At 35.9% G+C, this 13,191-nt stretch overlaps 2 protein-coding genes and 1 non-coding gene across 3 annotated transcripts; 2 read left to right on the top strand and 1 right to left on the bottom strand.

Moving 5' to 3' along the window:
- Positions 1–522: 522 nt before the first annotated feature.
- LOC112942094 (small nucleolar RNA SNORD96 family) lies at positions 523–618 on the bottom strand. Its single transcript, XR_003247972.1, has one exon. It is a non-coding gene; the product is annotated as a small nucleolar RNA SNORD96 family (small nucleolar RNA).
- Positions 619–1,901: 1,283 nt separating this feature from the next.
- On the top strand, positions 1,902–11,557 carry LOC101246552 (TMV resistance protein N-like). Its single transcript, XM_010326190.4, has 5 exons — positions 1,902–2,761; positions 2,842–3,931; positions 4,293–4,565; positions 5,095–6,800; positions 7,109–11,557. The coding sequence occupies exons 1-4, from the start codon at positions 2,268–2,270 to the stop codon at positions 6,745–6,747; spliced, it is 3,510 nt and encodes a 1,169-aa protein (XP_010324492.1). The 5' UTR covers positions 1,902–2,267; the 3' UTR covers positions 6,748–6,800; positions 7,109–11,557.
- LOC101246269 (putative late blight resistance protein homolog R1A-3) lies at positions 8,328–11,557 on the top strand. The gene is made up of 2 exons (XM_010326189.4): positions 8,328–10,956; positions 11,037–11,557. Exon 1 carries the CDS (start codon positions 8,328–8,330, stop codon positions 10,953–10,955), a length of 2,628 nt encoding a protein of 875 aa, XP_010324491.1. The 3' UTR covers position 10,956; positions 11,037–11,557.
- Positions 11,558–13,191: the final 1,634 nt, after the last annotated feature.

Here is a 13,191-nt window from a genome sequence, read left to right as displayed (position 1 = left end):
TGTTTACTTCATCACTTGTTCAAATTGTCGTGTCCAAGAGAAGTTTGGGCCATTTTATAACAATTTTAGTTTTCCAGAGTTGCTTAAGGTTCACAAATTGAAGTTCTTTTTTTGTTTTTTACCAATGAACATTCATTAATGGCAGATCAAATTCCAGTTCATTTGCACATACATGTCGCTGAAGGTGAGAGTTATTATTGTTGTTTATGAATTTTTGATTATAAATTGTGTTCCCCTAAAGCAAACCACGTAACAAATACCCTGCATAACTCTAACGAAAAGAAAAATAAATTGTCTGCAAAAACAATATCAGTCACTAGGAGATAGCCTTCCTGATTGAAACTCAAGAAAAGACATGAACAAGGAACCCTAATGAATTTTCAATATAGCTTATGTATTTTTGTTAAGTACTGTTGTTAATTCATCTAAACAGCACTTGACCGTCCATAAGCACACATTAAATCACACAAGTAACAAATCAAAAAATAATATTAGTTTAGTTTACACTCTAATTTATCAAATTGGCCTCAGAATTGCAGAATTAACATCAAGGTACTAAAAAATACCATTCAGTCCCGAAAGATGGTGTTTTTTCATAATAGATCTCCTCATAGGCCAAAATTTGATCTTTAAGAAAAAAATGTACTTCTCATGGCAATTCCCAAATAGTAATAGCAGAGATTCTGCTCTACAAGGCTATAGGATATGAGAATACCATTTTCGGATAATAAAGCAAATATGATTCTGCTAAAAAATCAACAAAAATGGCTTTATTTCTGATGATTTCTTTCACATTTTGGATTATGCGGCTATCAAAATCAAACCCGCCCCAAATTCTAAAGTGAATCATCAGGTTATATTTTTCAAAAAATTCAATAAAAACTCGACTTCAAGAACAAAATATATATAATTATGCAGACACAACTCAACAAATTCATTAACTTCAAACAATCGGGAAAAATGGAAGAATAAGGTTCCAGCGATGGAAGAAGGGAAGGGACGATGTGAAGGTTTTATAGATGGGAAATTATAGGTCTGGATGGCGGCGTAATTTTGGGCTTTTTTTCAAATCATATTAGGTCAAATTTGAATGTGGGCCGATTTTTCGGTTTTAGAAGCCCTAAATGTTCACAACAGCAATAACCAAAGTGTATGTAAATACATTATATTATTAAGTTTGAAGTTAGAGCGGTTATTTCTGATAGATTAGATTGTTTTATTATAATATAAATAAAAGTATAAAAAAGTAAATGAAATATTGCTCAACTATCTAATTAACATCTTACATTAATTTTGGGACTCGTTTAGTATGAGAAATAAGAAAGAATTAATTTTAAATTATTTAGAACAAGTTTATTTCGATATATACTTATTTCAAAATTAATTATTCTAAAATCATAATATTATTCATATTTATATTGCAGATAAATAATAACTAATCTCAAATAACTTATTTCTGACCTAATGATATTTTACTACTAAAAAAGTATACTTAATTGGACTAGTTTGAGAACCCATCCAAAATATAAAACCATTTTCAGCCTCTTCTTCTTTCCCAAAGGCAAGCGTGACCATAGAGATTTACAACTTAATTATTATTCTTTTTGAAAAAAAAAAGTAATTTTAATTTGTTTTTATTTTTGTTTTTTTCATTCAGGTTGGATGCTTGAAAATTGCTACTATTTATATTTAATTGCGACCAATAATCAAGAACGAAAGACTATTTAACAGTTCCGCTCGTAATAAAGTAGCCCTTTTTTCACTACAGTTTCATCCACTTGTACATTTATCTGCCCATGTTGCTGTGGAGTTTAGATCCATTTAGGGGTGCACATCAGGTGGGTCTTTTATTTGACTTCAAAAACACATAAATTTTCTACAATGTTCTTTTAGTTATGAAAAAAGAGAATCACTTATAGTTTTGTATATTGATAAATAGTGACAGCTCAAATTGAAAAAGTAAACATATAATTCAGATAGAAAGCTCACATAAACTTGATATTTAGTTGGAGAAAAAAATATTAGGTGATTGTTCTCATCTTCTGGCGGCTGTTGTCGGAGAGAAGTGGTAGATATTCCACGTAATTAGTCGAGATGTACCAAAGTTAGTTGGTCCAATCATACACCGATGAAAATCTAGCAGTTAGTCTGTCCAATAGCAATAAATCCACCCCATCTGAATGATTAACTATTATCATAACCACTATTCTGTCCGAACCACACTGTTCATTCCTTTCTTCTCAAGTTTCAACTAGTTAACTGAATTAATGGCATCATTTAGTAATTCACAATACTGTTCTCCGCGGAAGTATGATGTCTTTCTAAGTTTCAGAGGTGAAGATACTCGTAGAACATTTACGAGTCACTTGTACGAAGGTTTGAAAAACAGGGGAATATTCACTTTTCAAGACGTGAAAAGGCTAGATCATGGCGATTCGATTCCAGAAGAACTCGTGAAAGCTATCAAAGAGTCTCAAGTTTCCCTCGTAGTTTTCTCGAAGAATTATGGTGCATCGAGGTGGTCCTTGAATGAACTAGTGGAGATCATGGAACGTAAGGATAAAAATGGACAAACTGTTATACCGGTTTTCTATGATGTGGATCCATCACATGTTCGAAACCAAACGGAGAGCTTTGGAGAAGCATTTTCCAAACACGAATCGAAGTATAAAGATGATGTCGAGGCAATGAAGAAAGTGAAAAGATGGAGGACTGCCTTAACTGTTGTGGCAAATCTAAAAGGATATGATATTCGTGACGGGTGAGTTAAACACACATATTTGCTTTTAATGGAAGAGTTTCCATCAATTTAAATCATAATCGATATTCTTATTTATGTAGGATTGAATCAGAGAAGATTCAACTGATCGTGGACTACATTTCTACCAAATTATGCAAGAGTGTGTATTCTTTATCTTCTTTGCAAGATGTTGTGGGAATAAATGCTCATTTAGAGAAACTAAAATCCCGGCTTCAGATAGAAATCAACGATGTTCGGATTATAGGGATTTGGGGAATAGGTGGAGTTGGTAAAACAACGCTAGCTAAAGCCATCTTTGATACCTTATCTTGTCAATTTAAAGCTGCTTGTTTTCTTGCAGATGTTAAAGAAAATGCAAAAAGGAATCAAATACATTCTTTACAAAATATCCTTCTATCTGAACTTTTAAGAAAAAAATATGATTACGTTAGTAATAAGTACGAAGGGAAGAGCATAATTCCGAGCAGACTTTGTTCAATGAAGGTTCTAATTGTGCTCGACGACATAGATCATAGTGATCATTTGGAGTATTTAGCAGGTGATCTTCGTTGGTTCGGTAATGGTAGCAGAGTTATTGTAACAACTAGAAATAGACATTTGATAGAGAAGGATGATGCGATATATGAAGTGCCTACATTACCTGATGATGAAGCTATGCAATTGTTCAATCAACATGCTTTCAAAAAAGAAGTTCCAGATGAGCGTTTTAAGAAGTTCTCGTTGGAGTTAGTAAATTATGCTAAAGGTCTTCCGTTAGCCCTCAAGGTGTGGGGTTTGTTGTTGCATAAGAAAGGCCTAACTCAGTGGGGAAGAACTGTAGACCAAATAAAGAATAACTCGATTTCAGAAATTGTCGAAAAACTCAAAATAAGTTATGATGGACTGGAACCCGAAGAGCAAAAGATGTTTCTAGATATAGCATGTTTCTTCCGAGGATATGAGAAAAAAGAAGTCATTCAAATCCTTCAAAGTTGTGATTTTGGTGTTGAATACGGATTGGATGTCCTAATCGACAAATCTCTTGTTTTCATCTCCAAAAATGATACGATTGAAATGCATGACTTGATTCAAGATATGGGTAGATATGTGGTGAAAATGCAAAAAGATTCGGGAGAACAGAGCAGACTATGGGCCGCTGAAGATTTCGAAGAAGTAATAGTCAACAATACAGTAAGTAGGCTAAACAATGCAATACTATTCAATTTCTGTTTTTCATATTCCTAAGACATATAGGGCAATCAACTCCAGTTATTTGTTCCTCTTGCTTCATATTCTTGCAAATACGCCATTTGAGTTGTTTACTTTAGTAGGAGAAGCAAAAGTAACATAAATTTCATAACGTGGCTAATTCGTCAAGTAGGCATTTTTAAATAACACTGCCTAGTTCTTTTATCTTATGTTATTAAGCCATGAATTAGTCTAGTAGCCGTTCAATATTGTTTAACCCAAGTTCATTCTTTGGACTAACTTCAAATTTGTACGATATTTGGACTCAAAGTTATGCTTCGTACACTAATGCTCCTTTTATCAGGGGACGAAAGCAGTGGAAGCAATCTGGCTACATTATATTCAAAATCTATGCTTAAGCAAAAAAGCCATGAAAAAGATGAAAAAGCTTAGAGTACTATACATCGGTCGTTTTCATACACATGATGATACAATTGAGTACCTGCCCAACAACTTGCGTTGGTTTGAGTGTATTTGGTATCCTTGGAAATCATTGCCAGAAAATTTTGAACCCAAAAGACTTGTTCATCTTGATCTCCAGTACAGTATGCTGCATTATTTATGGATTGGCACAAAGGTACAATTGCTGAATTCAGTTTTTTTTTGTGTGTGTGGTTAAATACATAGGTAGACGACACTCAATGTTGACAACAAGTGTTAATTAGACATCTTAACTATTCTAGTGACCATAAACACACCTTTGATTGATGTAACTTCGTAAGTTGTCTTTTGAATACCCCAACCTGAATTGGCAACGGCGTGAAATACAAGTGCTTCGTGTTGAGTGTCTTAATAACCAGCGAGAAGAGTAGGGGATACTTGAGACAATTGCAACATTCAAGTGTGCACCGAATAAAAACATGTCAAGTTTAAGGGGGTGTAGGTATTCTGCCTTTTTCTGAACATGTAATTCCATATAAATGTAAACTTAAACAATTTCTAATTTCACATGTTGACACTCATAATCTAAATGTTGTTAGTTTTAGTCTAAGGAGTAAATTTAACACAAAGGTCATTCTTTCTGTGTTTTGTATATAGCAGCATTTTTTAGTCTAAGGAGTAAATTTAACACAAAGGTCATTCTTTCTGTGTTTTGTATATAGCAGCATTTTCCGTCTCTACGAAGGATAAATCTCAACTTCTCTAGAAGCCTGATACGAACACCAGATTTCACGGGGATGCCAAATTTGGAGTATTTAAATCTGGAGGGATGTAGCAATCTCGAAGAGGTTCACCATTCCCTGGGATGTTCCAGGAAACTCATCGAGTTAAATTTGAGTTGGTGTGTAAGCCTTAAGAGGTTTCCATGTGTTAACGTGGAATCTCTTGAATCTCTAAATCTACAACATTGCTCTAGTTTAGAGAAATTTCCTGAAATCCTCGGAAGAATCAAGCCGTTGGAGTTAGATATTCAAATGAGAAAAAATGTGATAGGAGAACTACCATCATCTGTTTCTCAGCACCAAGCGCGTCTTACAGAACTAGATTTAAGCTTTTTGATCAACATTGTAGCTCTTCCAAGCAGCATTGGCATGTTGAAAGGTTTGGTAAAGCTACATGTGCGGTACTGCTCAAAACTTGAAATCTTGCCAGAAGAGATAGGTGATTTAGAAAACTTGGAGAAGCTTGATGCCAGCTATAGTAGGCTAATCTCGCAGCCTCCGGCTTCCATCATCCGCTTGAACAAGCTTAAATTCTTGAGTTTTGAGAAAGGAAATACAAAAGTAGGCCATAAGGATGGAGTGTGCTTTGTGTTTCCGCAGGTAAATGAAGGGTTATGCTCATTGGAATATCTGAATCTCAATTACTGCAATCTAGTTGATGGAGGACTTCCGGAAGACATCGGATCTTTATCCTCATTAAAAGAGTTGTATCTCTGGGGAAATAATTTTGAGCATTTGCCTCGAAGCATGTCCCAACTTGGCGCTCTTAAATTCTTGAATTTATCACACTGCAAGAAGCTTAAAGAGTTGCCAGGTTTCACGGGGATGCCAAACTTGGAGACTTTGAATCTGATAAAATGTATGAATCTTGAAGAGATTCATCATTCCCTGGGATTTCTCAAAAATCTCTGTAGATTAACATTGACTAACTGTATACAACTTAAGAGGTTTCCAGGTCTGTGCATCGATTCTCTGAAGTATCTGTGTCTACGGGATTGCTCTAGTTTAGAAGAATTTCCAGAAATCTTCGGAAGCATGAAACTGAAGTCGGACATTCACATGCTAGACAGTGTATTGAGGGACCTAAATTCAATGTATATTTCATTTCCACGTTCCTTGTCTCAGGATATCGTTTCGTTGCAGCAAGGCATCATCTCCGCTTCAGATTCCTTGTCACTAAGAGTGTTTACCGTTGTGCATTGTGGGAATAAGATCCCAAGTTGGTTCCACCATCGGGGAACAGGTAAAACTGTATCTGTCAACTTGCCTGAAAATTGGTATGTACGTGATGAGTTGCTGGGATTTGCTGTATGTTACTCTGGCAACCTAATTGACACCACAGCTCACTTGATTCCCATACGTGATGAGGGAATGCCGTGGATGACCCAAAAACTAGAATTATCCTCTCTTCCAAATTATGATACAGGATGTACTATTCATTTTTTCTTGGTACCTCTTGCTAGCTTATGGGATACATCTACCGCAAATGGTAATACACCAAACGACTATGGGCTTATTACGTTTTCTTTCTCCGGAGGAATGGAGGAGTATGGATTTCGTTCGTTGTATAAAGATGAATTCGAGGGAAAATACTGATGAGCATTGCATATTTGCATTGGGACAAGGACGAGCAGATATGATTTTATCAGGTATTTTAACTTTTCATAGACTGATAAATGGAGACAGTAACTTTTAATAAAGATTTTATTTTCCTTTTTTATATCCCGTTCAATCCACCTGCTTATGTGTTATTTCCAAACAAGTGAGATCAAATATGAAAATCACCAGCCTTATTAAGACACTCAAACTTGATCTCAGATGACAAGCAAGCACCCTAACTTTGAGTATACACATCTAGACACCTCAACTTATAAAAAATAGATTTCTTTTTAGCACATTCCAAGTTCGTTAAAGGCCTTCTTATTATATTCATTTGTTGAATCTTATTTTTGTGCAGATTGGTGACAGTTGACTACGGCTGCACTTAGACGAAGAAGTATGTAGATATGAGTTACAGTGAGTTTCCGACTCTAGGGGTAAGGCTGCATACACATAACCCTCCTCCCCATATTCCACTTGTGAGATCTCATTGCATATGTTGTTGTTCTTGTTATTGTAATTCTTGTTTCATGTCAACTGAGGTTGAGTTTATCATCAAAACTTTGCAAGAACAAAAACTAGAATATGTATAAACCACCCTGTAATGTTGTTCTGAGATTTTATATTCAAATTTGGTTTGTCTGAACTTTAAAGGGGTTATTCGAATATTATTGTACATATTGTTTATAGGATGTTATTTGTAAATATTATGTATCCCATTCAGCCCCATTGTTTCTCACAGCAAAATGCGTTCTCTTTCATATTTTGTTCAGCATAAGCATAGATTGTCTTGCATTAAGACTAAATCATTTCAAACTTTTTAGAGTACTGGACTTGGAGAAAGTTAGCTGCTACGATTTACCTAGTGAATTAGTACACCTATCTTCATAAAGGTATTTGGCTATGATGGTTTGTACTATTCCTAAAGATCTAAAATTTCCAAAATTTGGAATTAACAAACCTTTTGTTGTTTCCATCAACATTATCGAGGAAAAAACGCCACCATTACTTTATCAAATGGGATTCCTGCAGATATTATGATTTCACTGCTCATTTGTAAAACAACTAATCCCCAAATCATAAAATTGCTGTAAAAGTAGAATTGAGAGAGCAATTCTCTTAGGTGTAACTGTGATATTCTCCCTTTCTTTGTTAATAAAATATAAAAGCAGTTGTTCTCTAATGGACGTAGGGTCACATTGATCCTAACCACGTTAACTCTTTCTTTTTCTTTTACTTCTCCGCTAACTCCTCTTTTCTTTTGAGGCTGTGTAAGGGTGCGTAAACTTTTCGGAAGCTTACCAGGTCAAAGAAGACTCAGTAGCTTGAACAAGATAATTTTTTCCTTAAAAATAATCAAGTCAACTATTATAAATGGCTAGTTGATCTGTAATAGTTATATAATATGCTAGTTGACTTTCCAGCTTTATTAGAAAATGCAATTTGCAATATAGATATGTTTTAGAAAACTTCGAGCAATTACTAGTATTTTATACCCTGACCAGCTCAGTTGATAATGATATACTTGTAAATCGAATCTCTTCATTCACAAATCTTGTATAGAGTTAGAAACGGAGATGGCTGCTTACTCTGCTGTAACTTCTCTGATGGGAACAATGCACCTGATTTCGCAATCGGCCTTAGACTTTCATGAAAGTAACAAAGAATGTTCAAAATCACTCTACGAGAAGGTTGGTTCTCTGTTAGAGTTTCTTGACAATTCTGATAATGAACTGATGAAGGATCTGCAGAAAAAGGTGAAAGATGTAGTAAATGAAGTAGAAGATGAAGTCGAATCACAAATAGTGCGGATTATGGAGAAGGATGAACATATTCAAAGAGAGGCAAATGAGAGGCTTCGTGAGATCTTGGAACAAGCTATACAAGACATTTATTCTGTAAATCAAGAGCTCATCAAGCAGAGGAACAAGAATAACAATTCGCTATCTGGAAATCTTTCGATTGGTGGTTCTACTTCACCACGATCACGTGTTTCAACCCTTGAGAACGAAATGGTGGGACACATCAATGAACAAGCGAACATGCGGCGTCGGCTTATTACCGGGCACTCATCTCAACTGGAAGTCATCTCCATTGCTGGGATGGGAGGCATAGGCAAGTCAACTTTTGCCAAGAAGTTGTTTTCTGATCCCTCAGTTGTGGGATTCTTTGATGTTCGTGGATGGATTACTGTGTCCAAGGACTACAGCTCAAGAAAGATGCTCATATCCCTCCTTCAAGACGCAACTGGCGTGAAAGTAGAAATCAATCCCCAATATCAGGAGGTAGAAGTTATAAATGCAGAATTAGCAGATCGCTTGCAAAAAAGTTTCAAAGGTAAAAGGTATTTGATTGTTGTGGATGACATATGGAGCACGGAAGCCTGGGATGATATCAGTCAATGGTTTCCAGAAAACAACAATAGAAGCCGAATACTGTTGACTACTCGGAGCATGGAGGTTGCTCGACATGCTAGCTCTCCTAAAAATCCTTTTCAAATGCGTTTCCTAGATCCAGAAGAAAGTTGGAATTTGTTTTGCCAAAAGGCGTTCAGCAAAAAAGATTGTCCAGCTGAATTTGAGAGTGTTGGTAAGGTAGTTGTTGAAAATTGCAAAGGCTTGCCACTAATGATTTCTGTGGTTGCAGGGTCTCTTTCTAGCAAGAGGACGCTGAACGAGTGGAATGAAGTAGCTCAAAGTGTAAGCTCATTAGTAAACCTTGATGATTATCAACGTTGCTCAGGTGTGCTCGCTTTGAGCTACAATCATCTTCCTCCCGACTTGAAAGTTTGTTTTCTGTATTTCGGAGTTTTCAAAAAAGCTAGTGAAATTTCTGTGGAAAATTTGATCAGATTATGGATGGCAGAAGGACTCTTTAAGCTGAGGGGGATTAGGGATTTGGAAAAAGAGGCTTGTAGTCTACTACATGATCTTATTGATAGAAGTTTGATTGTTGTTTGCAAGCATAGTTTGGATGGCAAAATCAAGACATGTAGGATTCATGATCTTCTCCATGATTTATGCTTGAGAGAATCTGAAAGTGAGAGTCTTTTGTATGTTTCGAATCCCTCACTTTCAGCAACCAACATTCCTCAAGATCGCCGGTGGGTTTCATTTCCTCAAGAGCCAGCGCGAGATTTTTTTTCTCTTCCCTTCCTTACTTATGGTAAAATACGTTCTCTTCATTTTCTTGCGGTAAAACCGTACAATCTTGAATTTGAATTAGGATTAGACCGTTTCAAACTTATTAGAGTGTTGGACTTGCTGGGATCGGGCGTGTGGCATTTACCTAACGGATTATCAAACCTAGTTTCCTTAAGGTATTTGAGGGCTCATTGCAGTGGGTATCCACCAATTTATAAACTTCGGAATCTACAGTCTGTTAGTTTTCGTAAGGTTAATAAGTTTCAACCCATTGAGTTTCACTTACCAGATGGAACCTGGAAGATGTCTCAATTGAGGCATCTCGACTCTGCAAGTTTTTATTTGTGTTCTCCTCCAAAGGTAGATGGCAATAAGTACCGGGTTTTGGAAAACCTGCAAAGTGTTTACGGGTTGAGACCTGTTTGTTGCACAAAAGAAATGTTTGAAGGGATTAAAAAGGTGAAAAAATTGGGGATTTGTGGCCGGACTGGTCACTTTTATGATGCGCCCAAATGCCTAGATAATCTCATATATTTACCTGAGCTAGAGGTACTAAAAATCTTACTATACGACGCTTACGGAGTTGATTTCCTTCATAAGCATCCAGTTCCATGTGTGGGTTCTTTCCCACCGAATCTCAAGAAGCTGACACTTCAAGGAACTCATCTATTATGGTCGCAACTGACAATCATTAGCAAGTTGCCCAAACTCGAGGTGCTCCAATTGAAGGCATTACTGTTCTTTGGTGATGAGCTTGGAGAAACTGTCTGGGAAGTGTCAGATATGGGATTTCCTAAATTGAGATTTTTGCTCGTAGAGAATAAGGGTCTTAAGAACTGGAATGCCAGCGATGATTCTTTCCCATGCCTTGAGCGTGTAATTATCAAAAACTGCCGTTTCTTACAAGAGATTCCTAAAGGATTTTCAGATAGCATGACACTGAAGCGAATAGAGTTATGGGGATGTACTCCTTCCCTTGTGAATTTCGCTAAGGAGATCCAAGAAGAGCAAGAGATTTTGGGGAACAACATACTTCAAGTTTATGCCTATGACACAATTTGAGGTAAGTAAAATGACCATTTGATGAAATGTGTTACATCAGTAGATGAGAATTCTAAACTGTCTTTCGGTGTTATGGTATAGGTTACACTGCCCATATCGCCAATAGACATAAGAAAAGTTCAAGGCACAAATTGTCAGTATATTAAACCTAAAGGTAAATAACGAGGGAAGTGTAAAAAGCATTGCCAGCAATCTGAAGATCTCACAAGAAGCAATGTAATTATAACTTCTCATTCTTTGGAGTGAATGGCAGATAAATCTCGACAACTCTTTGTCAAAAATCCAGGGGATGAAGCCAACTTTTGTTGTAATTCACATTTTCTTGCCTCATTCAAGAGTAACTAAGCAGATGATGGAAATTCCTGTCCAAGAGAGACGCGAAATTTCAAGCTAAAGTGAATCAGTTGAGTTAGCTGTGATGTATTGTCTGTCAGATGTCTTAAGTTATTCTGCCAATAATTGTTCCTTGTTTGTACCTTTTTTTCTTTCTGTGTTTGATGATTTGATTGCTTGATTGTTCACAGAGTAATTTCTTGTTTTGATTGTGTTGATTTCGGATTAACTGTGTTAAATCCTTATATGAGAATTTAAAATTCACCTGATAGTTGTGATGTTATGTTTTGTGCTTAAATACTAATATATCGTTTAATGTAATGATATAAGGAAAGTTAACTGCCTTTCTAACTGCACAAAGGTTGGGGTAAGGTCTGCGTACACATTACCCACTTGGATTACTGTGTCCAAGGACTACAGCTTAAGAAAGATGCTCATATCCCTCCTTCAAGACACTATTGGCGTGAAAGTAGAAATCAATCAGGAGGAAGAAATTATAAATGCAGAATTAACGGATCGCTTGCAGAGAAGTCTCAAGAGAAGAAGGTATTTGATTGTTGTGGATGACATATGGAGCACGAAAGCCTGGGATGATATCAGTCAATGGTTTCCAGAAAAACAACAATAGAAGCCGAATACTGTTGACTATTCGGATCATGGAGGTTGCTCGTTATGCTAGCTATCCTAAGAATCCTTTTCAAATGCGTTTCCTAGATCCAAATGAAAGTTGGAATTTGTTTTGCCAAAAGGCGTTCAGCAGAACAGCTGAATTTGAGAGTGTTGGGATATGATTAGACAGAACATGGTACAGCTTCAGCTTATCGAGGACATGACCTTAAATAGGAGGGTGTGGGAGTCATGAATTAGGATAGAAGGTTAGTAGGTAGTGGAGTGTTCTCTTGCTTCGGAAGGGTTTGTCGTAGTATTTCTTTTATTCTTGTAATGTCTTGCTTTTGCTTTCTATCACTATCTGTTTTTGTTATGGTATTTCAATTATTGCATTATTTTGTTCTTGTTACTATTTTCTTCCGTATTAGTTGCTTCACTGTCTTTTTCCTATTTTATACGTACTTAAATTTGTTGTACTCGAGTCAAGAGTCTTTCAGAAACAGTCATTCTACCTCCACAAAATAGCAGTAATTTAATTGATTCATAAGCTCTTGTGAAAAAATGGTCAATCTCACCACCACCTCTATCACCTTCTACCATGACTGTGGTCAATTTTTACTACCAACTACTCCGTCGTCATAACTAGCATTGTTATCAACTACCATCACACATTGTTTAGTTACTATTATCAACGTTATGATCATTTACTAGTATCAACTTCACCAGTAGAATCACCATTATCAACTGCCACCATTACTTCAGTCTCTATAATAACATGCAACTATCTTAATCACATAATATCACTACCATCACCATTATCAGTCACTAACACTAGTCATTATCATCATCACCACTATAAACCGTTTCATTAGTATTTAAATTATGTATCTATTATATATATAAATAAATAAACATGTATAAATCATATAATCTAGAAATGACATCTTAATTGATATACATTTTAATTTGAAAAAATTACGCGGTTAAGCAAATTTATACTATTTAATTGCTCATTATATTTATAGTTTGTCATAACTACCACTCGCGACTAACATTATACCTTAATTACGTGGGTTGACTTCGAGTTTGTATAATTAGTCACGTTAGTATATTTATAATTCGGCAGAATATACAATTACATAAGTATAATGTACAACTATTTAGCCGATATACATGTACAATTCACCTCTCTCTCACTCTCCGCCTTGTATTGATCGCCTCTCTCCTACCTTTCCCAATCTCGCTAATCTCTCTCCTCCTTCTCCCAATCTCGTTTGTCATATATACAAATGCA

The sequence above is a fragment of the Solanum lycopersicum genome, chromosome 8 (genome assembly GCF_036512215.1).
Source record: "Solanum lycopersicum chromosome 8, SLM_r2.1".
Taxonomy (NCBI): Eukaryota; Viridiplantae; Streptophyta; class Magnoliopsida; order Solanales; family Solanaceae; genus Solanum; species Solanum lycopersicum.
The sequence above is the reverse complement of the archived record's forward strand: the minus strand, read 5'-3'. Positions and strand labels throughout refer to the sequence as shown.

Excerpts from the sequence above, each read along its gene's own strand:
- LOC101246552 (XM_010326190.4), top strand. The coding sequence starts at position 2,268 with ATGGCATCATTTAGTAATTCACAATACTGTTCTCCGCGGAAGTATGAT. Across the intron at positions 3,932-4,292 it reads AAGTAATAGTCAACAATACA|GGGACGAAAGCAGTGGAAGC; the intron begins GTAAGTAGGCTA and ends TCCTTTTATCAG. Across the intron at positions 4,566-5,094 it reads ATTTATGGATTGGCACAAAG|CATTTTCCGTCTCTACGAAG; the intron begins GTACAATTGCTG and ends TGTATATAGCAG.
- LOC101246269 (XM_010326189.4), top strand. The coding sequence starts at position 8,328 with ATGGCTGCTTACTCTGCTGTAACTTCTCTGATGGGAACAATGCACCTG.